The sequence below is a fragment of the Tachyglossus aculeatus genome, chromosome 17 (genome assembly GCF_015852505.1).
Source record: "Tachyglossus aculeatus isolate mTacAcu1 chromosome 17, mTacAcu1.pri, whole genome shotgun sequence".
In the NCBI taxonomy this organism is placed as follows: Eukaryota; Metazoa; Chordata; class Mammalia; order Monotremata; family Tachyglossidae; genus Tachyglossus; species Tachyglossus aculeatus.
The window spans coordinates 42,394,295-42,418,689 of record NC_052082.1 but is presented as its reverse complement, the minus strand read 5'-3'; the positions used below and the strand labels follow the sequence as shown (position 1 = coordinate 42,418,689).

Below are 24,395 nucleotides of genomic sequence, written 5' to 3'. Positions count from 1 at the left end.
AGCGCTTAACATAAAAAATAAAAAACCGCACGCGGTAGTCTTCTTCTGCCCACCCCGGCTCAAAGTCGTCAAATCAGCCGAGAGAAGCAGCATGGCCGAGCAGACAGAGAACAGGCTTGGGAGCCAGGACCTGCGTTCTAATCCCACTTGCCTGCTGTGTGACCTTGGGGAAGTCACCCTGTGTCTCTGGGCCTCAGTTACCTCATCTGTAAAATGGGGATTAAGACTGAGCCCTATGACTGTGTCCAACTTGGATGACTTGAATCTATCCCAGCACTTTGTACAGTGCCTGGCACATAGCGAGTGCTTAACTGTTTGTTGTATTGTACTTTCCCAAGCACTTAGCACAGTGCCGTGCACACGGTAAGCGCTCAATAAATACGACTGCTTATTATTATTATTATTTATTATTATTAAATACGAGTGCTTATTATTTGCAGAGCACTGCACTAGAGAGTAGTGTGTCTGTGTATTGTTGTACTCTCCCAACCGCTTAGTACAGTGCTTTGCCCACAGTAAGCAGTCAGTAAATGCCATTGAATGAATGAGGACAGCAGAGTTGGTTCCTGCCCACAAGGAGCTAACAGCCTAGAGGCAGAGACAGGACATTAAAATAAATTACAGATCTGTACAAAAGTGCTGTGGGGTAAATTGGGGTCAATTGCCCCCCATTGCAATGGCTGACTGATCTCTATTTAGCATCAGAAGTGCTCTCCACATAGTAAGCACTCAGTAAATACCACTGATTGATTGATTAGATTATGATCTTTAGTTAATAAAAGATGACTTTGCTGGATATGATATGAAAGGTACTTTTAAAATTAATACACCTCCTTCCCTTCCCCACAGCACCTGTATATATGTATATGTTTGTACATATTACTCTATTTTACTTGTACATATCTATTCTATTTATTTTATTTTGTTAATACGTTTGGTTTTGTTCTCTGTCTCCCCCTTCTAGACTGTGAGCCCACTGTTGGGTAGGCACTGTCTCTATATGTTGCCAACTTGTACTTCCCAAGCGCTTAGTACAGTGCTCTGCACACAGTAAGCATTCAATAAATACGACTGATTGATTGATTGACTGAATGAATGAACCAATACCGTTAAAAAAAAAAAAAGAAGTTTTCAGAATAGCAGCCTCCCGCCCTTTGCAGGGAACTGGCCACTGGCTAGGAAGCTATTTACAAAAGGATTTAAATGGGAACCTTACCTACCGCCAAGTTAGAGACCTGGAATCTCATTTTGATCGGTAGCAGGATGTCACCACCCTAACTGATTTTATTTTTCTACCCGCTTCGGGCTTAGATGGCTGGTTCCACCTTCCATTTCAAAACGCACTTTGACCAAGTGGAACCAACTCCAAAACGGCGGCGTTACCTGTTTTCTGGGGACTGAGGGAGGTTGAAGCGGTAGAGAAAAAAGTTAGCGGCCCAGAGGCACCGGGCTGGGCGGCAGACATTGGCACCTGTACTGGAGGGAGAGGCTGGCTCACGGCCTTCGCAGAAAGCAACTGGCCAGTCAGGGTGCTGGGGTGGAAAGACTGAAAAGGCCGAGAAGAGGTTGGAGTCCCAAATGGAGGGATTTCAACGGGCCCGTGCAGAAAGTCACTGAATTCGTCTTCGTCGATAAAGGCAGAGGTTTGGGAGACAGTTACGGTGGAATGGGATGATGGGAGACAATCTGTAAAATGGGAATGAGACACAGACACGGAAGTTAATGAGGGGAAAAAAAAAAAAGTAAAGATGGGGCATGGTACCCAAAGAATAATACTGAAACATGAGTGTTGGAGGTGGATGGTTAGAAACGCTACAGCAAAACACACAAATGGGAACTGCGCATGAAAGAATTAAAAGAATCTAAAAGTGTACTGGCAAATGCCAGACTTCCAAAAATTAAATCGACGTTGCATCCCCTCCGCCCTCAAACTAAAAAGGAGGTCGAGTTGTCTCTTCTCTAGAATCGCATATAATAATGATGGTATTTGTTAAGCGCTTCCTGTGTGCCAAAGCACTGTTCTAAGCGATGGGGTAGATACAAAGTAATGAGGTTGTCCCACGTGGGGCTCACAATCTTAATCCCCATTTTACAGATGAGGGAACTGAGGCCCAGAGAAGTGAAGTGACTTGCCTAAGGTCACACAGCTGACAAGTGCTTACAAGAAGCAGCGTGGCTCAGTGGAAAGAGCACGGGCTTTGGAGTCAGAGGTCATGGGTTCGTATCCCGACTCCGCCACATGTCTGCTGTGTGACCTTGGGCAAGTCACTTAATTTCTCTGAGCCTCAGTTACCTCATCTGTAAAATGGGGATTAAGACTGTGAACCCCACATGGGACAACCTGATCACTTTGTATCCCCCCCAGCGCTTAGAACAGTGCTTTGCACATAGTAAGCGCTTAACAAATGCCAACATTATTATTATTATTAAGTGGCAGAGCCGGGATTAGAACCCACGACCTCAGACTCCCAAGCCCGGGCTCTTTCCGCTAAGCCACGCTGCTTCTCATGTCTTTTACATAATAGGTATTTGATTGTTATACTTTAAGAGACGCTATTATGTCCAAATCAAGTTAAAAGAGAGAGCTCCCCAACATTCCAAGTCAAATTTCTTTGCGAGGCTCTGGGCCTTTTCGATTTTTCTTTAACTGGGACATCCTCTGTGAAATCTAAGTGCCTTGGAGGAGACTGCTTTATCCTCTCAAATCGCGTTTCGCCGAGCTCCTTATTGACTCTCAATCGATTTACCGGAGCGAGGGGGCCCGTGGCCGCCCCGTCCCCAGTTTGCAAGGGAATCCGGGAGAGGCCGGGGCCAAGCCTTTCCCCATCGGTGGTACTTCTGTCTCTCCATCCCCTTGGTCTCCTAGCCCCGGTTTTGTGGTATTTGACAAGTGCTCACTATGTGCAAGGCACTGTATTCGACCCCGGGGGATACACAGATAACTGTGTTGGACACAGTCCCTGTTTCACGTAGGGTTCAGAGTCTTTGTCCGCATTTTAGAGATGGGATAACTGAGGCACAGAGAAGTGAACTGACTTACCCGAGGTCACGCACGGCAGACAAGCTGGGTAGGAACTGTCTCTATAAGTTGTCAACTTGTACTTCCCAAGCGCTTAGTACAGTGCTCTGCACACAGTAAGCGCTCAATAAATACGATTGATGACGATGATGATGATGATGACAAGCTGCGTGATATTTAACCCATATCTGGCGATTCAACTGCACAGAACCTTTCCAAGAGTGGATAATAACTGCGGTATGTAAGTGCTTATTGATGTGCCAAGCACTGCACCAAGTACAGATACAAGGTAATCAGTTCCCTTCTGGGGCTCTCAGCCTAACTAGGAGGGAGCCCAGGAACTGAATCCCCATTTTGCAGAAGAGGGAACTGAAGCACAGAGAAGTGACTTGCCCAGTGTAAGTGGAGGAGCTGGCAAGGATGAGCCATCGATGCCCGAGACCAGCTGCGGGCCCTGGGAGGCGACGGGCAGGGAGAACTGGTGTGATCTGGCCCCACCTTCACAGTATCACCAAAATCTGCTCTAAACTGCTACCGCATTAATACAATCACTCATCCTATCCCACCTGCATTACTGCATCAGCCTCCTTGCTGACCGCCCAGCCTCCTGTCTCTCCCCACTCCAGTCCATACTTCCCTCTGCTGCCCGGATTATTTTTCTACCACAATGTTCAGGACACATCACTCCGCTCCTCAAAAAACTCCAGTGGTTTCCCATCCACCTCCACATTGAACCATGGCTTTAAAGCACTCCGCCACCTTGCCCTCCTCTTACCTCACCTGGCTTCTCTCCTTCTACAACCCAGCCCACACACTTCACACCTCTGATGCCACTAACCTTGTCACTGTGCGTCCATCTCGCCTATCTCGCCACCGACCCCTCTGACCTGGGATGCCCTCCCTCCTCAAATCCGACAGACAATGTTCGGAGCCTTATTGAAGTCCCATCTTTTCCAAGAGGCCTTCCCAGACTAAGCCCCCCCTTTTCCTCATCTCCCGCTCCCTTCTGCGTCGCTCTGACTTGCTCCCCTTGCTCTACATATTTATTACTCTATTTATTTATTTATTTATTTTACTTGTACATTTCTATCCTATTTATTTTATTTTGTTGGTATGCTTGGTTCTGTTCTCTGTCTCCCCCTTTTAGACTGTGAGCCCACTGTTGGGTAGGGACTGTCTCTATGTGTTGCCAATTTGTACTTCCCAAGCGCTTAGTACAGTGCTCTGCACATAGTAAGTGCTCAATAAATACGATTGATTGATTGATTGATTGATTCCCCCTCCCAGCCCCACAGCACTTATGTAAATATCTGTCTATTTATACATATTGATGCCTGTCTCCCCCCACCCCCAAGACTGTAAGCTTGTTGTGGGCAGGGAATGTGTCTCATTGTTGTACTGTACTCTCCCAAGCATTCAGTCGTATTTATTGAGCGCAAAGTAGTCATTCAGTCGTATTTATTGAGCGCTTACTGTGTGCAGAGCACTGTACTAAGCACTTGGGAAGTACAAGTTGGCAACATATAAAGACGGTCCCTACCCAATGACGGGCTCACAGTCTATGCGACCCACATCTCCTGCCCATAACGAGCTTATCGTCTAGAGACTGGATTTAGCAACTCTATTGGATGGTATTCTCCCAAGAGCTCAGAACAGTGCTCTGCACACAAAGAGGCGGCAAGGCCCGGGAGTCAGAAGGACCTGGGTTCTAATCCTGCCTCTGCCACTTATCTGCCGTGTGGCTGTGGGCAAGTCACTTAACTTCTCTGTGCCTCAGTTACCTCATCTGTAAAATGGGGAGTGAGACTGTGAGCCCCAGGTGGGACACGGACTGCTTGTATCTAACCCAGCACTTAGAAAAGAGCCTGGCACATACATGTGCTTAAATACCATTAGAAAAAAGAGCAGAGTCTGAAAATCAAAAACCAAGATCTGCACCAAATGAAAACATCATATAAAAGGGAACCCTACTTTTCAGCCGGGGTTTGGGAGGAGCTTTCTCACTGAAATTCATATGGATCCACGGAGAACTGTGGTTTTCCAACAACGTCGCGTTTTGTTTACTCTTCTTGCCCGGGCCAGCACGTCATAACATCAGGGAATTGTAAGCACACACCCACAGTGATGACAGCACTTCAGTGCTGACCTCCTTTGGTTTAGACCTCCCTGTCCTGCCTGGACCACTCCCCGAAAACGTTGTTCTGAGCACTCTCCCTGCCCCTCAAAAAACGCCCTCACCAACAGTTGGCCATTTATCTCCACACCAAGCTGAGCTCTCCAACCCTCAGCTCTCTCCCTCAATCAATCAATCGTATTTATTGAGCGCTTACTGTGTGCAGAGCACTGTACTTTTAGACTGTGAGCCCTTTTAGACCGTGAGCCCACTGTTGGGTAGGGACTGTCTCTATATGTTGCCAATTTGTACTTCCCAAGCGCTTAGTACAGTGCTCTGCACATAGTAAGTGCTCAATAAATACAATTGATGATGATGTACTAAGCGTTTGGGAAGTACAAGATGGCAACATATAGAAACAGTCCCTACCCAACAGTGGGCTCACAGTCTAAAAGGGGGAGACAGAGAATAAAACCAAACATACTAACAAAATAAATAGAATAGATATGTACAAGTAAAATAAATAAATAAATACATAGAGAAATAAATATGTACAAGCATATATACATATATACAGGTGTTGTGGGAAAGGGAAGGAGGTAAGATGGGGGGGGGTGGAGAGGGGGGCGAGGGGGAGAGGAAGGAAGGGGCTCAGTCTGGGAAGGCCTCCTGGAGGAGGTGAGCTCTCAGTAGGGCCTTGAAGGAAGGAAAAGAGCTAGCTTGGCGGATGGGCGGAGGGAGGGCATTCCAGGCCCGGGGGATGATGTGGGCCGGGGGTCGACAGCGGGACAGGCGAGAACGAGGCACGGTGAGGAGATTAGCGGCGGAGGAGCGGAGGGTGCGGGCTGGGCTGGAGAAGGAGAGAAGGGAGGTGAGGTAGGAGGGGGCCAGGGGATGGACAGCCTTGAAGCCCAGGGTGAGGAGTTTCCGCCTGATGCGCAGATTGATTGGTAGCCACTGGAGATTTTTGAGGAGGGGAGTAACACGCCCAGAGCGTTTCTGGACAAAGACAATCCGGGCAGCAGCATGAACTATGGATTGAAGTGGGGAGACACATGAGGATGGGAGATCAGAGAGAAGGCTGATACAGTAGTCTAGTCCCTCCTACCTATCCGCTCTTCTCCCACTACACCCTGGCTCGGACATTTCTCTCGGCCCCACCGGCTGAATGTCTCTCTCAACCCCATCCTGTCATCATGCTTCATTCTTTGTCTCCCCCAATGCACCGCCAACCAGTGGGCCCCTACTTACCCCACATTTCCACTACCCCAATGCTCAGTATAGTGCCTAGCATGTGGGAAGCGCTCCATCCCATAAATAAAATCTTCCAAAGCCATTATGAACGCTCATCTCCTCCAGGAGGCTTTCCCCGATTAATCTCATCTCCACAACTGCCACTTCGGCACGTCTTTATCACGTTAGCACTTGTGTAACCACACTTTTCCCGTGAGTCCAACCCGATTTGCTTTGTGTCCACCCCAGCGTTTAGTACAGTGCCTGGCACGTAGTAAGCGCTTAACACACAGTGTCATCATCATCTTCATCTCACTTATGCACATATATTTATACCCTGCTTCCTCTTATTTTTGTGTCCAACCCGAGCCTCCTCAAGGGCAGGAATCATGTCCGATTCCACCGCCCTCTCCCAACTGCTCTGCAAAAACCAGATAGTCGGTAAATACTACACTTTGCTGGTAGCGGTCTCGTAGGAATGAGGAGGAGTTCTGTTCCCTCCGGAAAATGAATGACTTTGCCCGCTCCCCTCTACCTCCCAACAGGTGGTTTCAGACCCAAACTCGAGTTCTATAAAGAGAAGTCTTCCTAATGCCGAAACTGCTCTTACTTGGCATTTTAAGGACTCACAAATTTGATCTTATTCAAATCAAATCTGAAAAGCTCAAAAAAAGTACAGTTTCTTCCACACTGTTAATGAAAAAGAAGTCATACGTTCTCTCATTACACTGAGCAGGAGTTAATGGACTACTATAATAGCTCCTGAATGAACTCTCGTTTACATACAAAACATTTTTAATTTGTCATATTGGTGTTTAAGTAGATTAAAAATCTCCAACCACACGGCCCCCAGAGCTAAAAAAAAACCCACAGTTTTTATCTACCGTAAGTTTCAAAGTACTTGGGTGCAGTGTAGTGGCAAAGGAAGAGCTCAGAACATTAACCCTATCATTCCCAATAGGCAATTCACATATGGAGGTCAAATGATCTTCCAATGCAGAAGAAAAAAAAACCAAAAAAAGACCATGTAGTATTTAAATTTTCATTTCAATACTTTTTTTTTAAAAAAAAAAGCTACCTGTTTTCTTGGGGTGCGAGGCTGGAGTAGGGTGCATCTTAGCATCTCTGGAAAATCCATCTAAGTTTCCTTTGATGGCCTCCAAAGCATCATCTCTGCTCTTCTCTCCTGTCTAAAAGACAACACACATGTGGGTGGCTTTTTTTCCCCCCTCCCACCACCTTCCACTTCTTTCTTGCTCTTTTGTCCATTTGCAGGGAGAGATAATTAGGAAGGTGTTGATTTTTTCCATGACGGAATGCCTTTTTATTGGCAGCCTGACCACGCAATCACTGTAAAGCAATCTGGCCTTTGTGGCAACGGAGAACGCACAAGAGGAAAGCCATTAGCAGGAAGGATTTCCTATTTTTAGAATATCTACCAGACTAACCTCAAACAGAATTCATTTTCACTTGGGATGGGGCGCGGAGGAATGCTACGTGAAGAGCAACACCAGTGGGTAGAGCACGGGCTTGGGAGTCTTAGGGACGTGAGTTCTAATCCCAGCTCTGTCCCTTGTCTGCTGTATGACCTTGGATAAGTCACTTCACTTTTCTGGGCCTCAATTCTTTCATCTGTAAAACGGGGATTACGACGGTAATCCCCACATGGGACAGGAACTGAGTCCAACCTGATTAGTTTGAATCGTCCCCAGCGCTTATAACAGGGCTTGACACAAAAGCACTTAAATATAATTATTATTACTGTTATCAATAAAGAGAACACCCCAAATGGGTTACCTTGGGCTTTACACTGCTCAAAAGTCTGAGCTTCTGTTTCTGCTCTTCAAACTGGCGCCTTTTCCTTTCTTCTTCCAACAGCTTCTGCTGATGCTCAAACCGTTTTCTAAAAGATCAAAAGAGGACTCGACGATTTGAGCAGATAACCACGCCATGCCAACAGCACCATTTCCTAGCAATGCCGCCTTGTAGTCGTTTGGTACGTTACCTTCCAAAGTGCTCTACATCTCAACCATTACGTTAAAAGAGCGCAGTGAAAAAATTCAGGTAAATGAACTCCTGATCTGGTTGGTCCGATTTCTCTGAAAGGGGAGACAAACTAAACATCTGGCCTTCCTACTGACTGAACTGCCACTCTCTCCATTTTCAAAACCCTACTAAAATCCCACGTTCTCCAAGAGGCCTGCCCTGACGAATCCTGCTTTTCCCCCACTCTGTTCCTCCTCTCTTTGTTTTCTTTGCACTTGAATTTGTACCCCTCAAGCCCTATACTACTTACCCCCGTCCAGCACATCTTCGTCTTTTAATTTATTTTCATGTCTGTTCCCCGCACCGCTACACCGTAATTTCCTCTGAGAGGGATTGTGCCTACCAACTCTATTGCACTGCACTCTCCCAAGCGCTCAGTACAGCGCTTCGCACACAGTAAATGCTCAAAAAACAATCCCAGTTCTGCCACTTATCTGCTGTGTGACTTTGGGCAAGTCACTTTGCTTCTTTGGACCTCAGTCACCTCATCTGTAAAAGGGGGATGAAGACCGTGAGCCCCATGTGGGACACCGTCTCTATATGTTGCAAACTTGTACTTCCCAAGCGCTTAGTACAGTGCTCTGCACACAGTAAGCGCTCAATAAATACGATTGAATGAATGAATGACATGGACTGGGTCCAACCTGATTAGCTTGTATCTACCCCAGGGCTTAGTATGGTGCGTGACACATAGTATGCACTTAAATACCATGAAAAAATACAACTGATTGATTGAAAGCCTTCAACGAAGTCAAGCAGAAAGAAAGCACTTTTAAATTCCATATTGAGAGCATCTTGACTGCTTTAGTTGGAGCCTGGGCAAGTCACATCTCTGTGCCTCAGTTCTCTCATCTGCAAAATGGGGATTCAATACCCATCCTCCCTTCTACCTAGACTGTGAGCCCCATGTGGGACCTGACTATCCTGTATCTACCCCAGCGCTTGGGGTACAGTGCTTGGCACATAAGCACGCGCTTAACATACTACAATTATTACTATTATCATTTTTAACAAGTATTCGTGGTTTTCTTTAGAAACACTAGAGACTTTTTACAAGCCCCGTTTTTATTACGCAGTCCAGAAGCAAAGCCTAATGGCTACAGCCTGGGCGTCACAAGGACCTGGGTTCTAATCTCAGTTTAGAACAGCGCTCGACATGCAGTGAGCACCTAATAACATCATTATCATCTCTATCAGAGAATCACTTACTGCTGCTCTTCTGCAAATTGTTTCTGCATGTCAGGGGTGTATTGGGGGCCCGGGGGACGCATTCCCAGGAAAGGCGCTTGCCCCATGTACGACAATCCTCCTGCTGGCATCGGTCCCATGGGAATTCCACCCTGAAACGACAGAACACGAGCGGCGTAAGAAACTAAAAGTCTTCTTGGTGGAGCTGATCATGACTGTAAGCTCGTCGTGGGCAGGGAATGGGCCTGTTCATTGTATACTGCACTGTCCCAAGCGCTCAGTACAGTGCTCCACACACAGTAAGCGCTCAATAAATATGACTGAATGAGTCACGGTGTCTCGGAGAAACCAAGCTAAGAACTATCTTATAAATATTCTCCCCATTAGGTCCGGAAAGCTGCTTTTCCAAACACTGAATGCTTCTGTGTCACCACCGACCCGTGTAACCCATTAATATAAACATTCTCTCAAAACAAGGAAGAGGTGGCTTTTTTAAATATTTGTCTTGAAAATATTCTCTCCATTAAGTCCAGAAAGCTGCTTTTCCAAACGCTGAATATTTCTGTGTCACCACCGACTCAGGTAACCCATTAATAAAAACATGCTCTCAAAATACGGAGGTTGTGGCTTTTCTAAAGTATTCTATATTGTTACTGCTTGGGAATTCAGATGCGTAAAACAACACAATAGAAGGGTAAAAAAAAAGAAGTCAGGATTTCTAATTCCATATAGGAAGCTCCCCAATCACACAGCAATGGGAAACTACTGGGGAGACCAACCACCCCCCAAAAAGTGAACACAAATACATCAGTTAAAATTTCCACCAGCAGAGAACATCTTCCCTCGTGGTACGTTCATTTCTCTGGGGAACCGACCCAACTTTTGGAGCCTTGATTACTGCAGATTCATGACTATTAATTCAAAACTGCTCATTCTATCCTTCAGTTAGTTTTTCAGTGCAATTTTAATGAAACGAAGAGTGACTTTCATCCCAGTGTTTGATTTGTGGAGGCACAAGATTCAGTTGCGTCCCATTAGATTGTAAAGTCCTCGACAGCTTGGATGGGGTCTAACTTCATCATGCCCTCCCAGGGGTTGGGAGTCGGAAGGACCTAGGTCCTAATTTCGGCTCTGCTGTGTGACCCTAGGGAAATTATTTGAGGGACACGGACTGTATCCAACCTGATTAGCTTGTATCTACCCCAGCACTTAGTACAGGGCCTGGCATGCATATAGCTGTGTCTGTTTTTTGTGCTACTGTCTCTCTTTATTGCTGCATTGTCCTTTCCGAGCACTTAGTACAGTGCTCTGCACACCGTAAGCGCTCAATACGATTGAATGAACACTCTCCCAAGCACTTGTACAGTGCTCTGCACAGAGTAAGCGCTCAATAAATATGACTGAATTGAACTTAATGATGACCTTTTAGACTGTGAGCCCACTGTTGGGTAGGGACTGTCTCTATATGTTGCCAACTTGTACTTCCCAAGCGCTTAGTACAGTGCTCGGCACAGAGTAAGCACTCAATAAATGTGACTGAATTGAACTTAATGATAAGCGCAAAAGAAGAAAAAGTTCCTTAACAAGGGAAGATAGTTTTGCTCAAGTCTTCCATATGAGAATCTTAGAAACAAAGAGTGAAAAAAGAAAATACTTTCTCCTCAGAAGTTCTGCCCCGTTAAAGTATTTGTCCTTGTGTTTTACTGTGCATCCCAACCCTCTTCCCATAACAAGATGAGATATTTACTCACTGTCTTTCCCTCAAGCGCCTCTAGACCAGAAGCTCACCAAGGGCAGGGAACATGTCTGCTAATTCCACTGTATTGTACTCGCCCAAGTCCTTAATACAGTGCTCTGCATACAGTAAGTGCTCAATAAATACCATCGACTGATTGATTGTAAGAAGAAAAAGGATATTTTTAGGCTTAGCAGGGTAGGGCAAGTGACTAGGTCCCAGAGCTTGAGGACAGGATGGGAAAATCAAAATCCCTTGGCACTCCACAAGAACTCTCTCTTTGGGATCAACTTGCTCACATCAGTGGGTGTTTGCGGCCAGGCCAGACTCAGGGAAGAGCCCTTGGAATTCCTGGAAATTGGGAAAGTTTTCCTGCACCTGCCTTAGCCCAATCCAGTGGCCTAAGGGGGCTCTGGAACAGTCCCAGGATTAAAAAAAAAAAAAAAAAAAAAAGGAAAAAGAAAGTACCAGTCAATCTAAGGTATTTATGGCACACTTTCTGAATCCTGGGGAAAGTACAGAGTTGTTCAGCACATCCCTACCCAACAACAATCTAACAGATGTAACAAGTTGGGCACAAGTTGGCCCTCGCCTCTCCTAGTTTGCGGCTGGGTACTTGCCCAGGGGCTAGAATCCTACCCAAGCCCCTGCACAAGCTGCTTGTTTGGGGGAAGCAGCGTGGCTCCGTAGAAAGAGCCCGGACTTTGGAGTCCAGAGTTCATGGGTTCGAATCCCAGCTCCGCCAATTGTCAGTTGTGTGACTTTGGGCAAGTCACTTAACTTCTCTTGTGCCTCAGCTCCCTCATCTGTAAAATGGGGATTAAGATTGTGAGCCCCCCCATGGGACAACCTGATCACCTTGTAACCTCCCCTGTGCTTAGAACAGTGCTTTGCACATAGTAGGCGCTTAATAAATGCCATTAAAAAAAAAACCCAGGCTGAACAGGGCTGGGCCTTACTCACTCCAGGGGAATACAGGCTACGCACGGATGTCACGATACTGGCGCTACACTCTGCAAAGCTGCTGCCCCTCCAGTCCCAACCCTGAGGGTCCAAGTGAGAGTGTGTAGACCAACTTAATCCTGAACGCCACAATTCCTTGGGCCAACGTGACCTCACCCATGGCGGGCTTTACTGGAGGAGACTGGGAAGGAAGGATAAAACTCGGGTCAGGGAGTTGGAAGGACCACGATCCTAGTCCCGGCTCCGCCACCTGTCTGCTGTAGACTGTGAGATCGTTGGGGGCAGGGAATGTCTGTTTATTGTTACACTGTACTCTTCCAATCAATCAATCGTATTTATTGAGCGCTTACTGTGTGCAGAGCACTGTACTAAGCGCTTGGGAAGTACAAGTTGGCAACACATAGAGACGGTCCCTACCCAACAGTGGGCTCACAGTCTAGAAGGGGGAGACAGAGAACAAAACAAAACGTATTAACAAAATAAAATAAATAGAATAGATATGTACAAGTAAAATAAATGGAGTAATAAATACATACAAACATATATTCATATATACAGATGCTGTGGGGAAGGGAAGGAGGTAAGGTGGGGGGATGGAGTGGGGAGGAGGGGGAGAGGAAGGAGGGGGAGAGGAAGGAGGGGGAGAGGAAGGAGGGGGAGAGGAAGGAGGGGGCTCAGTCTGGGAAGGCCTCCTGGAGGAGGTGAGCTCTCAGTAGGGCCTTGTCCCAAGCACTTAGGACAGTGCTTTGCACAAAGTAAGCACTCAATAAATACAACTGACTGAATAAATGCTGTATCAAGTCACTTCACTTCTCTGGTCCTCAGCTACCCCACCTGTAAAACGGGGATTGATGATGGTATTTGGTAAGCGCTTACTATGTGCCAGGCACCGTGTCCAACCTGATCAGCTCATCTCTACTCCAGCACTTAGTATACTGCCTGGCACTTAGGAAGTGCTTAACAGATACCATAAAAAAGACACTTATTTACATTCAGAAATCCTGCACTTTACACACACGTCAACCATTTGATGGCATTTACTGAGCATTTACTGTGTGCAGAGCACTACGCTGAGCACTTGACAGAGTACAATATGGAGTTGGTAGACGCATTCCCTGACCACAGCAAGCTCACGGTCAAGAGGGCGAGACGCAGCAATCTAAATAAATTCCAGATATGTGCAAAAGTGCTGAAGGTGGGATGAATGATGAGTGCTCAAAGGGAACATATGAGGCTAATATGGAATTTGGAACACATTTCCTTCCTCTCCCCCTCCTCCCCCTCCGCCTTACCTCCTTCCCTTCCCCACAGCACCTGTATATAGGTTTGTTCGTATTTATTACTCTATTTATTTATTTATTCTACTTGTACATATCTATTCTATTTATTTTATTTTGTTAATATGTTTTGTTTTGTTCTCTGTCTCCCCCTTCTAGACTGTGAGCCCACTGTTGGGTAGGGACCGTCTCTATAGGTGGCCAACTTGTACTTCCCAAGCGCTTAGTACAGTGCTCTGCACACAGTTAAGTGCTCGCTCAATCAATCAATTGTATTTATTGAGCACTTACTGTGTGCAGAGCATTAATATGATTGATTTCCTTAGCTCACCAAAGAAACAACTGTCTTCAGAATGCCAATTTCATTAGTAATACGGTATCTCATGGGAAAATCTTTCTGTATCAGAGAGGAGCTACTTACTTCTATGCCGAAGAGTTAGATGTAGGCAAATGTGTTTTATCCATTCCATAAATATTTTTTTCCTGTTAATTTAGCTGCTCAGTGAAGAGTAACAGCTTGGGACTTGGTTGCTTAGCTTTGAGCTCTTTCAGAACTAAGTGTCAAAATAAGTTTCTGGGGCCTCACTGCAAACTGTCAGTCTTACTGTCTATTTCATTTAACAATATTTGGAAGTTTCCAACCCGTTACTGGGAGAGGTTCCAGCAATTCTACATTTGGATTCCTAACGGGGGAATTTCTGTTGTGGTGACATGGAGAAGCAGCATGGTGTAGTGGGTAGAGCACAGGCTTGGGAGTCTGAAGGTTGTGGGTTCTAATTCTGGCTCCGCCACTTGTCTGCTGTGAGACCTCGGGCAAGTGGCTTCACTTCTCTGGGCCTCAGGGACCTCATCTGTAAAGTGGGGATTGAGACCGTGAGTATCATTCATTCATTCAGCCGCATTTAATGAGCGCTTACTGTGTGCGGAACACTGTACTGGGCGCTTGGAAAGTATAGTTTGGCCTGATTCGCTTGTATCTGCCCCAGCAATTAGTACAGCGCCTGGCATAAGTCAGTGCTTAATGGTTACCAAAAGTATTGTGTGTAGCCTTTGGGAGAATATAATACGACAGGGTAAGGAGACACCCTCCCTGCCCACAAGGAGCTTACAGTCTACAGGAGGAAAGATAGTGAATCGGGCGCAGAAATGCATAAAGGTCTTAGTGGTAGAAACACGGTACCTGCATAGACATAGGTCCTGTAGACATCTGAGAACTGTAATTCATTCTCATCATACCCTGCATGTTCGGCTGCATGACAGAGACCATTGGAAACCCCTGTGGCTGCAAAGCCATCATACCTGTGCCAGAAGAAAGAAACAAGTCACCAAAGCCATTTCTCAATTTGGAAGCATTACCGGGACGCGAACGCTGGAAGGGACGTCTTACAGAACTCATTAACCTCGGGCAACTGCTCCCGAGGCAACAAGTGAATCAACACGTTAAAAGGTGGCTCCGAAAGCACGAGTTGAGTTGGATGCTATAAGACCGAACAGGTAGAGGAGAGATTAAGCATACTGGAGTTCAAAAAGCTCTACAACCTGCCTCCCCCATCTACAACCATGTAGCCAGTCAGGTTCAGGCATCAAATGTCCTGCTGTGATATTCTTTTATAGGACTGCTGATAAAGATTTTCGGGATGTTACCCGACGCCCCTTCTTCCAGAACGCTACGGGTAAGCTACCAGACTTTCTGAAACTCCCTCCTCTCCCAGGAGGGCTTCCCTTGGTTGGCAGATTTTACTTTAAAAATAAAAAAAGGATTAAAGCAATTAAGAGAAAGAGTTTGAGGCTTAATACGAGTTTCCGTGAATTCTCAATGATTAAGAGGCCTTAAGATGTTAGTGTCAACACCCGATCATGTTCTAGCACAACCAAATCATTAGGGAGAAAGAAGCTGGAAATAGGAAAAGAAAAATCGGTGGTATCAGTGATAAGAGGGTGCTTATTACTGTGTTCGGAGTACCATACTAAGCGCCTGGGAGAGTACAGCAGAAGAGTTGTTAGACACGGTCCCTACCCGAGACAGCTAAGCTCCTAATCCGACTGTGAGCCCCATGTGGGATAGGGACTGTATCCAACCTAATTTATTTGTATCTACCCCAATGCTTAGAACAGTGCTAGACACACAGTAAGCGCTTAACAGACGCCATTTATAAAATAATAAGTTTCTTTGCAAGTTCTTAGAACAGCTTATCTGTTCATTCTCTATGCTCTACAAGTCTTCCCTCAGAGGGGCTTGGAAAATGATGAAAGGCTAACGACCTTTTTGCTTTGCTATTCACCGCAGCCCCGGAGCACTTATGTACACATTCCTATATTTTATTTCCCTTCTCTGTAATTTAATGACTATCTTCCCAATCTTCTACAGGACCTATGTCTATGCAGGTACTATGTTTCTACCACTAAGACCTGTATGCATTTCTGCGCCCGATTCACTATCTTTCCTCCTGTAGACTGTAAGCTCCTTGAGGGCAAGGCCCATGTCTACCAATATCACTGTATTGTATTTTCCCCAAAAACTCAATAGAGTGCTCTGCATTCAGTAAGCACTCGATTACCATTGATCGGGCAGAATTACCATCTACCAACTCCACTGTAGCAGACTTTCTCCAAGCATCTAGTACGGTGCTCTGCACACAGGAAGCGCTCAATACACAGCATTGATTGGGAAAGTCTCACTTCCACTCGTCACAAGACTTCCCAGAAAGGTCCCGAAGAATTTCAAGAATTCCTGCCAAAATGTTCAAGGCTGTGCTAGCCGGCGAATTCACTGACTGTGTACCGATCCACTAAACCTCATACTGAGCAGAAGGACAGGAAAAGTTTAAAATCTAAACTCTTTACATACCTTGAGGAGGCCCCAGTCCGCCCGCCACGGGAAACATGAAGCTGAAATGACAGCAAATAAGGGTCATGACCGCAATGAAACGGAGCTAAAACTTTTGTACCACGACACACGATTGTCTGTTAGGAGGATAAATGTGTGCTGTAGTTACACGGCTGAATCTGAGCAAATGCTGCTTTTAAACACTGGTGGAACTGAACCCAAGACCGGCATTCATCGGTTGCGACAGAGACAAAAGGGATAATAATAATAATAATGATGGCATTTATTAAGCACTTACTATGTGCAAAGCACTGTTCTAAGCACTGGGGAGGTTACAAGGTGATCAGGTTATCCCACGGTGGGGCTCACAGTCTTAATCCCCATTTTACAGATGAGGTAACAGGCACAGAGAATCAATCAATCAATCGATCGTATTTATTGAGCGCTTACTATGTGCAGAGCACTGTACTAAGCGCTTGGGAAGTACAAATTGGCATCACATAGAGACAGTCCCTACCCAACAGTGGGCTCACAGTCTAAAAGGGGGAGACAGAGAACAGAACCAAACATACCAACAAAATAAAATAAGTAGGATAGAAATGTACAAGTAAAATAAATAAATAAATAAATAAATAAATAGAGTAATAAATATGTACAACCATATATACATATATACAGGTGCTGTGGGGAAGGGAAGGAGGTAAGACGGGGGGATGGAGAGGGGGACGAGGGGGAGAGGAAAGAAGGGGCTCAGTCTGGGAAGGCCTCCTGGAGGAGGTGAGCTCTCAGCAGGGCCTTGAAGGGAGGAAGAGAGCTAGCTTGGCGGAGGGGCAGAGGGAGGGCATTCCAGGCCCGGGGGATGACATGGGCCGGGGGTCGATGGCGGGACAGACGAAGTTAAGTGACTTGCCCAAAGTCACACGGTTGACAATTGGTGGGGCCGGGATTTGAACCCATGACCTCTGACTCCAAAGCCCCTGCTCTTTCCACCGAGCGTGGCCTGGTGGATAGAGCACAGGCCGCCTGGGAGTCCGCCACTGGCCTGCTGTGTGACCTTGAGCAAGTCACTTCACTTCTCTGGGCCTCAGTTCCCTCATCCGTAAAATGGGGATTAAGACTGTGGGCCCTTTGTGGGACAGGGACTGGGTCCAACCCGATCATCCTGTATCTAACCCAGCGTGTAAAACAGTGTCTGGAGCATAGTAAGCGCTTAACGAATACCATAATTATTATCATTGTAAGGCCCCTTGAGGCCTTTCAACTGGCATTCAGGGCAGGTCGCTCATTGAACCAGAGTCCCCAGGGCAACAGCTCTAATCCCGGCTCTGCCAACTCCTTGCTGTGTGACTTTAGGCAAGTCACTTACCTTCTCTGGGCCTCCGTTAACTCAACTGTTCTCCCTCCACTTAGCCTGCCAGCCCCATGTGGGACAGGAACGGTGACCGACAACTTGAATCGACAAACCTCACCCAGTGCTTAGAACACTGTTTGACGCATAGTAAGCACGTAAAAAATATAAGCACGTAAAAAATACCATTAAAAAAACCAACACACCCAGACTTGGGGGTGTGTACATTAGCATTCACTTTTCAGCAATGAGAACATGGAAATTTCTCATGGAATGTTTGTTTTTTAAAGAAAGCTATTTCCCACCTTTAAAGCTGCTTTTAGGTAACCAACATGAAAGGTTATCTAGGTTCTATATTACATCTATAAAATATAATTATATATAATTTTTTTAAATCATCTTTAATGATTATAATCTAAATAAGCGATACCTGACCCAAAGACTGGGGAAAAAACAAAGCCAACCACGAATTTAGAGGGTTTTGAGTTCTTATCCCCACTCACTGTGCGTTTACCCAACATCAACTTATTAAATACCTCGGACCAACAGAATACTACAAGTTGAGTGGAACCCAGAAAAATCAAAGTCCCTGCCTTCAAGAAGCTTAAATTCTAAGTGGGGTGGGGAGGGAGGAGGAGGGAGAGGAAGGAAAAGACAAGCGAACATGAGAAGCAGCCTGGCCTAGTAGAAAGAGCCCAGGTCCGCAAGTCAGAGGACCTGGGTTCTAATCCTGACTCTGTCACTTGTCTGCTATGGGACCTTGAGCAGACTGCAACTTCCCCGTGCCTCAGTTACCTCACCTGGATTAAGACCGTGAGCCCCACGTAGGACAGGGACTGTGTCCAACCTGATGATTTTAGACTGTGAGCCCAATGTTGGGTAGGGACTGTCTCTATATGTTGCCAATTTGTACTTCCCAAGCGCTTAGTACAGTGCTCTGCACATAGTAAGCGCTCAATAAATATGATTGATTGATTTTGGATCTACCCCTGTGCGCAAGTGCCTGGCACCCAGTAAGTGCTGAACGACCTCAATTATAATTATAATGCACATCAAAGGTAATTATGAGATATTTTCAAGAGTAGATTGGACAACTAAAACTCCAAATACAGAATAAAGATCCAAAGCCACCAAACATAAGCAAACTTTCCAAGATTCTAATTACAGCTCACTAAAGGCTCTCCCACCTTCACCCAGGCCTTTCTCACCTGAAATGTCCTTACTAATAATAATGATGGTATTTGTTAAGCACTTACTATGTGCCAAGCACTGTTCTACGCACTGGGGTAGATACCAGGTAAGCAGGTTGTCCCACGTGGGGCTCACGGTTTTAATCCCTTAAGTGATTAGTACAGAGCTCTGCACACTACCACTGAATGCGATTGAATGAATGAATCCCCATTTTACGGATGAAGTCACTGAGGCACAGAAGTCACGTGGCTTGCCCAAGGTCACACGGCAGACAAGTGGTGGAGCCAGGATTAGAACCCAAGTCCTCCGACTCCCAAGCCCATGCTCTTTCCACTAAGCCACGCTGCTTCTCTTTACTCCTTCCCTTTACTAAACCACTTCTCTCCTTCCTTAAACTCTACCCCAAGTCACCTTCTCCAGAAAGCATTCCCTAATTAATCTCCTTGCCTTCTTGGGCCATAACATTACATCCACATTCTCATTCGTTTATTTGCTATTTATTTACTCACGTGTGCAGCCTTCCTGGTGGAAAGAGCTTGGGCCTCAGAGTCCGAGGACCTGAGTTCTAATCCCAGCACTACCACTTGCCTGCTGCGTGACCTTGGGTAAGTCACCGCGCTTCTCTACGCCTTAGCTTCCTCAGCTGTAAAATGGGAATTAAATACCTGCTCAGGCTGCGAGGCCCATGTGGGACGGGGATTATGTCCACCACAATTACCTTGTCAACCCCAGCACTTAATACAATGCTTGGAACAAAGTACTAAAATACCCCAATTATTAATATCAGTAGTAGTAGAATCAGGGCAGGTGCCTCCTTCAGAAAGTCATAAATCCCTTGAAAGTAGGAATCCCATCCTTAATTACTTTTGCATTGCTCCCCTAAAAGTCTACACTAGGCACTCAACTGCAAACACTCAAATACACTTGATACAGCGGCTCGTTCATTTTATATTAAAAGCCAGGCCTACTGGCTACTCTTCTTTCTCCTCCAAAACCACCAGCTCACAGCCTTCCAAAAAATAATTTTGGTCCTTTAATAAAACAAACTAGCCTTCTGCGCTGTCTGGGACCCCAAATTCAAAGAGTACTTGGTAATTTAAGTGTTTCCTGTATGATTAGATACAAGATGATCAATCCCTGCCCCTCATAGAATTCACTGCCTAAAGGGGGAGGGAAAACAGGCATTTAACCCTCATTTTACAGATGCGGAAACTGAGGCACAGAGAAGTTAAATGACTTGCCCAAGGTCACCCAGCAGGGAAGCGGCAGAGGCAGGATTAAAACCCAGGTCCTCTGACTCCCAAGTCTGGGCTTTCCCCACTAGCAAACAATGCCTTCTGATTCCCACTTTAAATGATATTCACCCCACTGAAATGTATTCATCGCCCTAAGCTTTTTTAACAGTTATTTATTACTTTGGCAGAAGTAACAGAGCCGCTTAAAACACGTGCCGACGAAGTCGGTTGTGACCAAGTCTCCTGGAATCAAATTAAAATTAAATTTTCATCTGGGGATGTGTAGCATGCTATCAGCATGCTGAAAAGAAATTAAAGCCAGGTCATTAAATATTCATCCTTTCCAAAATGAAAGCTGAGTTCTAAATTTGTAGCTACCTACAAGAACTCACTGAATGAGTTGAGAACTCATTAAAAAAAGAGTTTTCTAAGGTAAATTCTGACAGATACAGCCACCACCCCTCCAAAAAATAAAAGAAAAAGAAAAATCAGGCTGCCAACCTCACTCTACTGCATTATTTCTAGTGGGAATCACATATGAGAGCCATTACTCTATTCCTTATTGGGGTTTTTTATTAGAATAATGTAAAACGCTACTTAGAAATACTTGAATGGTAAAAATACAATCATGGAATTATTCACAGACTCTTAATTGCCCAATTACATCATCTGCAAATTAAAAGTTCGTAAAGGGAAATGAAAAATGGGATGATGCACATAAAAAATCTGTTTATTCTAGGCACTATCACTTTTTTCCTAGCAAGTAGATCTGCTTTTTTCAACACCACTCATTGCACTGAAGGAAAGGAGAACCCGTTTACTCCTTACCTACAAAGAAAGCATTATCTCTCCTGAAACTAAAACAGCAACGCACTACCAAAAAACATGATAATTTCCCCCCAAATAATTTAGACTATTAAAGCAATTTTTATATTCAGAAGCACCAACTCGCCATCACCATAGACAACAGCACCGTCCACTTTCTCTCACAAGCCCGGGACCATTCTTGCGGATTCAATCCGCATGTTCGGTCCATCACCAAATCCCGTTGGTTCCACCTTCACAACACCCCTAGAATCGGTCCCTTCCCCTTCATCCGAACGGCTATCACACAGGTCCGAGCACCTGTCATTCCCATTTTGAGTCCTTTTAGTGTCCTCTCTGCCTCCAGCCTCTCCCCACCTCAATCCACATTTCACTTGGCTGCCCAGGAAAAAAATAAATAAATCCGTGTTTGTCTCCCCCATCCTCGAAACCCTCCGACAGCTGACCGTCCATCTCCACATCAAGCGGACTCCTTACCGACGCCTTTAAGGCCTGGCACGGAGTAAGTGCTTAACAAATACCACAATTATTATTTTTATTGTTGTTCCATAGTCAAGGTAGGATAGGACAAGCGCTTAGATCAGCATGGTAGTTTGGGCGGCGAGGAAGGGGTAGATTTTAGCAATATTGTGAAGGTAAATCCGACGGGATTTGGTATTAGATTGAATAAAGGGGTGGAATGAGGAAGATGAGGACAACGCCACCATTACGGGCTTGTGAGACAGGGAGGATAGTGGTGGGAAAGACAGGTTTTGGGTGGGAAGATGAGAAGTTCGGCTTTGGGCACATTACGTTTGAGGGGTTGGCAAGGACATCCAGGTAGAGGGGTTCTGAAGGCAGGAGGTAATGTGAGACTGCAGGGAAAGAGATTGATCGGGGCTGGAGATGTAAACTTGGGAATCATTTGCAGAGAGATAGATAATAATAATGATGGCATTTATTAAGCACTTACTATGTGCAAAGCACTGTTCTAAGCACTGGGGAGGTTACAAGGTGATCGGCTTGTCCCACATGGGGCTCACAGTCTTCACCCCCGTTTTACAGATGAGGGAACTGAGGCACATAGAAGTGACTCGCCCGAAGTCACACAGCTCCGCCACTTGTCTGCTGTGTGACCTTAGGCAGGTCACTTCACTTCTCTTTTACCTAGTCTGTAAAATGGAGATTGAGAATCTGAGCCCCATGTGGGACAGGGACCGCGCCCAATCTGAGGACTGCGCCCAATCTGATTTGCTTGTATCCACCTCGGTGCTTAATAAGTGCCTGGCACACAGTAAGCACTTAACAAATACCTTAATTATTATTACAACCTGAAGAATAGAAGGGGAGCCAGGATCCCTAACTATCAGAGGGTGGGAAGCAGAAGAGGAGCCGGCGGAAGAGACTGAGGAGGAGCGGTCAGAGGGATAGCAGCAGAACCAAGGGGTGACCGTGTCAGTGAAGTAATAAAACTTTCAAGGAGAATGGGGTGGTCTAAAGCGTCAAAGGTCGCTGAGAGATCTAGGAGGATCGGAAAGAGTAGAGGCCGCCAGATTTGGCGAGAAGGTCATCGGTTACCTTCAGAGGCCTGTTTCTGTGGAGTGAAGAGGGCAGATCGGAGAGGATCTAGGAGAAAACTGGAGGAGAGAAAGTGGAGACGGCTGGTGTAAGCAACTCCCTCAAGAAGTCTGGAGCAAAATGGCAGGAGAGAAATGGAGTGATAACTGGAGGGAGCCGTGGGGTCAAGGGAGCCTTTTTTAGGATGGGAATACGGCATCTTCGAAAGCAGCGGGGAAGGAGCCACTGGAAAGTGAGCGGTTGAAGATGGCAGTCGAGGAGGGAAGGAGGGAGGGGACGAGCGTTTTAAAAAGGCATGAAGGGATGGGGTCGGAAGCACAGGTGGAGGGGGCAGATTTAGAGGCGGTGAGAGATCTTGAGTTACTGCAGGGAATATGGGGGGGAAAAATCGAATTGCCAGGGAAGGGTGGATTAGAGAGAAGCAGGGGAGATTTTAGGGATATCGTCCCTGAGGGTTTCAATTCTGCTGATGAAGTTTGTAGTCAGGTCACTAGGGGAAAGACACGGTGGGAGAAGGGGAACAGGAGGTTTTAGCACAGTGCTCTGCACACACTGAGTGCTCAATAAACACAACTGATTGATTGGAGGAGGGAGTTAAATGTCTGAAACAGTTGGTGGGGGCAGTGGGAATGGATTAAGAAGGAGAAGTATCGTCTTCTGGCAGTGGAGAGGGCCGAGCCGAAGCAGATAGGAATGAATTTAAGGTGGACGAGGTCAGAGACGTGTCTGGATTTCCTCCAAGAGCGCTCCGCAGCTCGAGCCCAGGAGCGGGGGAGGCGGAAGGTGGAGGGGATCCAGGGTTGCGGGGTGGCAGTGAGAGATTGTCAGGGGGACAGGGGAGCGAGGGAGTTCATTTCAGTGGAGAGGGTGGTGATGCGTGGGTCAACTTGTGCGTCAGGGGAAGGTTGTTTGGGTTTGGAGACCAGATGGGGTTAGAAGGCTGTAGAGTATTTGGGGGGGGGGGGGGGGGTGTCAAAAGAATGGGGGCTTTGGTGGGGATAAGGGACAGATAAGGGAGGGTGAGTGTATGGGAAAGGCAGCCTATGAGGAAGTTGCGGTCTGAGAGAGGAATCTCAGAATTGGTGAGGGTAGAGACTGGAAAGAGATTATAAAATCAATGGTGTGCCCATACTGGAGAGTGCATGATGTGGGATGGAGCAGGAGGTCAGTGACAGAGAGGAGTGGGAGGAGGAGGACAGCGGAAGGATCATCAGGGATATCCACACAGATAATCAAGTCCCCAAGGATCAGTGTAGGGATGGAGAAGGAGAGCAGGAATGTGAGAAAGGGATCTAAATGGTTCAGAAATGTGGAGGTGGGGGCTGGGGGTGGCAGTAGATGACTGTCACTAGTAATGGTGTGGGAGAAGGATATGGGCCTCCAAGGGAAAGAGAGGGGTGGGACGGTGCTTAAGCAGCACTGGGGAGAAAAGAAGAAAGCCGATTCCTCCCCCCTTCCCAGTGAGAAGACGAGGCCCTCCCTCTAGAGAGGGCGGCAGGGGAAACCGTGTCTGGGGAGAGTCAGGTTTCTGAGATGGCAAGGAGATAGGAGCAGGTCAAGGATGAAGGGAAGCTTCCCTGTGATGGACTGTGGGTCCCATGGGCCGCGCTTGTCCGAGGCTACGGGGAGGGGGTGTGGGGTGGAGACGACGTGAGGAAGAAGGGGTTGAATGGGAGCAAGGTAGGGTGGAAGGGGGGTGAGGGGCAGCACTGAACCAGGATGACCAGGATGGGGGGGGGGGAGGGGGAGAGAAAAGTAGGGGCTGTTCAAGGGCCGGATGGAGGTGAACTGGGAAGAGTCGGCCTGAGGGGATGGGGATGGCGGGAGAGGGAGGGGAA

At 46.5% G+C, this 24,395-nt stretch overlaps 1 protein-coding gene across 13 annotated transcripts in view; it reads right to left on the bottom strand.

Moving 5' to 3' along the window:
* SYNRG (synergin gamma) overlaps positions 1-24,395 on the bottom strand; it is a 78,408-nt gene that overhangs the window by 48,486 nt on the left and 5,527 nt on the right. For 7 of the 13 annotated variants that reach the window (XM_038759602.1, XM_038759603.1, XM_038759605.1 and 4 more), the window contains exons 2-7: positions 16,423-16,463; positions 14,755-14,873; positions 9,621-9,751; positions 8,163-8,268; positions 7,444-7,555; positions 1,384-1,686 (exon numbers count right to left, since the gene is read on the bottom strand). In XM_038759602.1, the coding sequence (XP_038615530.1) occupies positions 1,384-1,686; positions 7,444-7,555; positions 8,163-8,268; positions 9,621-9,751; positions 14,755-14,873; positions 16,423-16,459 (808 nt within the window). In that variant the 5' untranslated portion in view covers positions 16,460-16,463. The remainder of the gene's footprint in view (positions 1-1,383; positions 1,687-7,443; positions 7,556-8,162; positions 8,269-9,620; positions 9,752-14,754; positions 14,874-16,422; positions 16,464-24,395) is intronic. The other 6 variants (XM_038759607.1, XM_038759611.1, XM_038759612.1 and 3 more) reach the window with 1 other exon arrangement.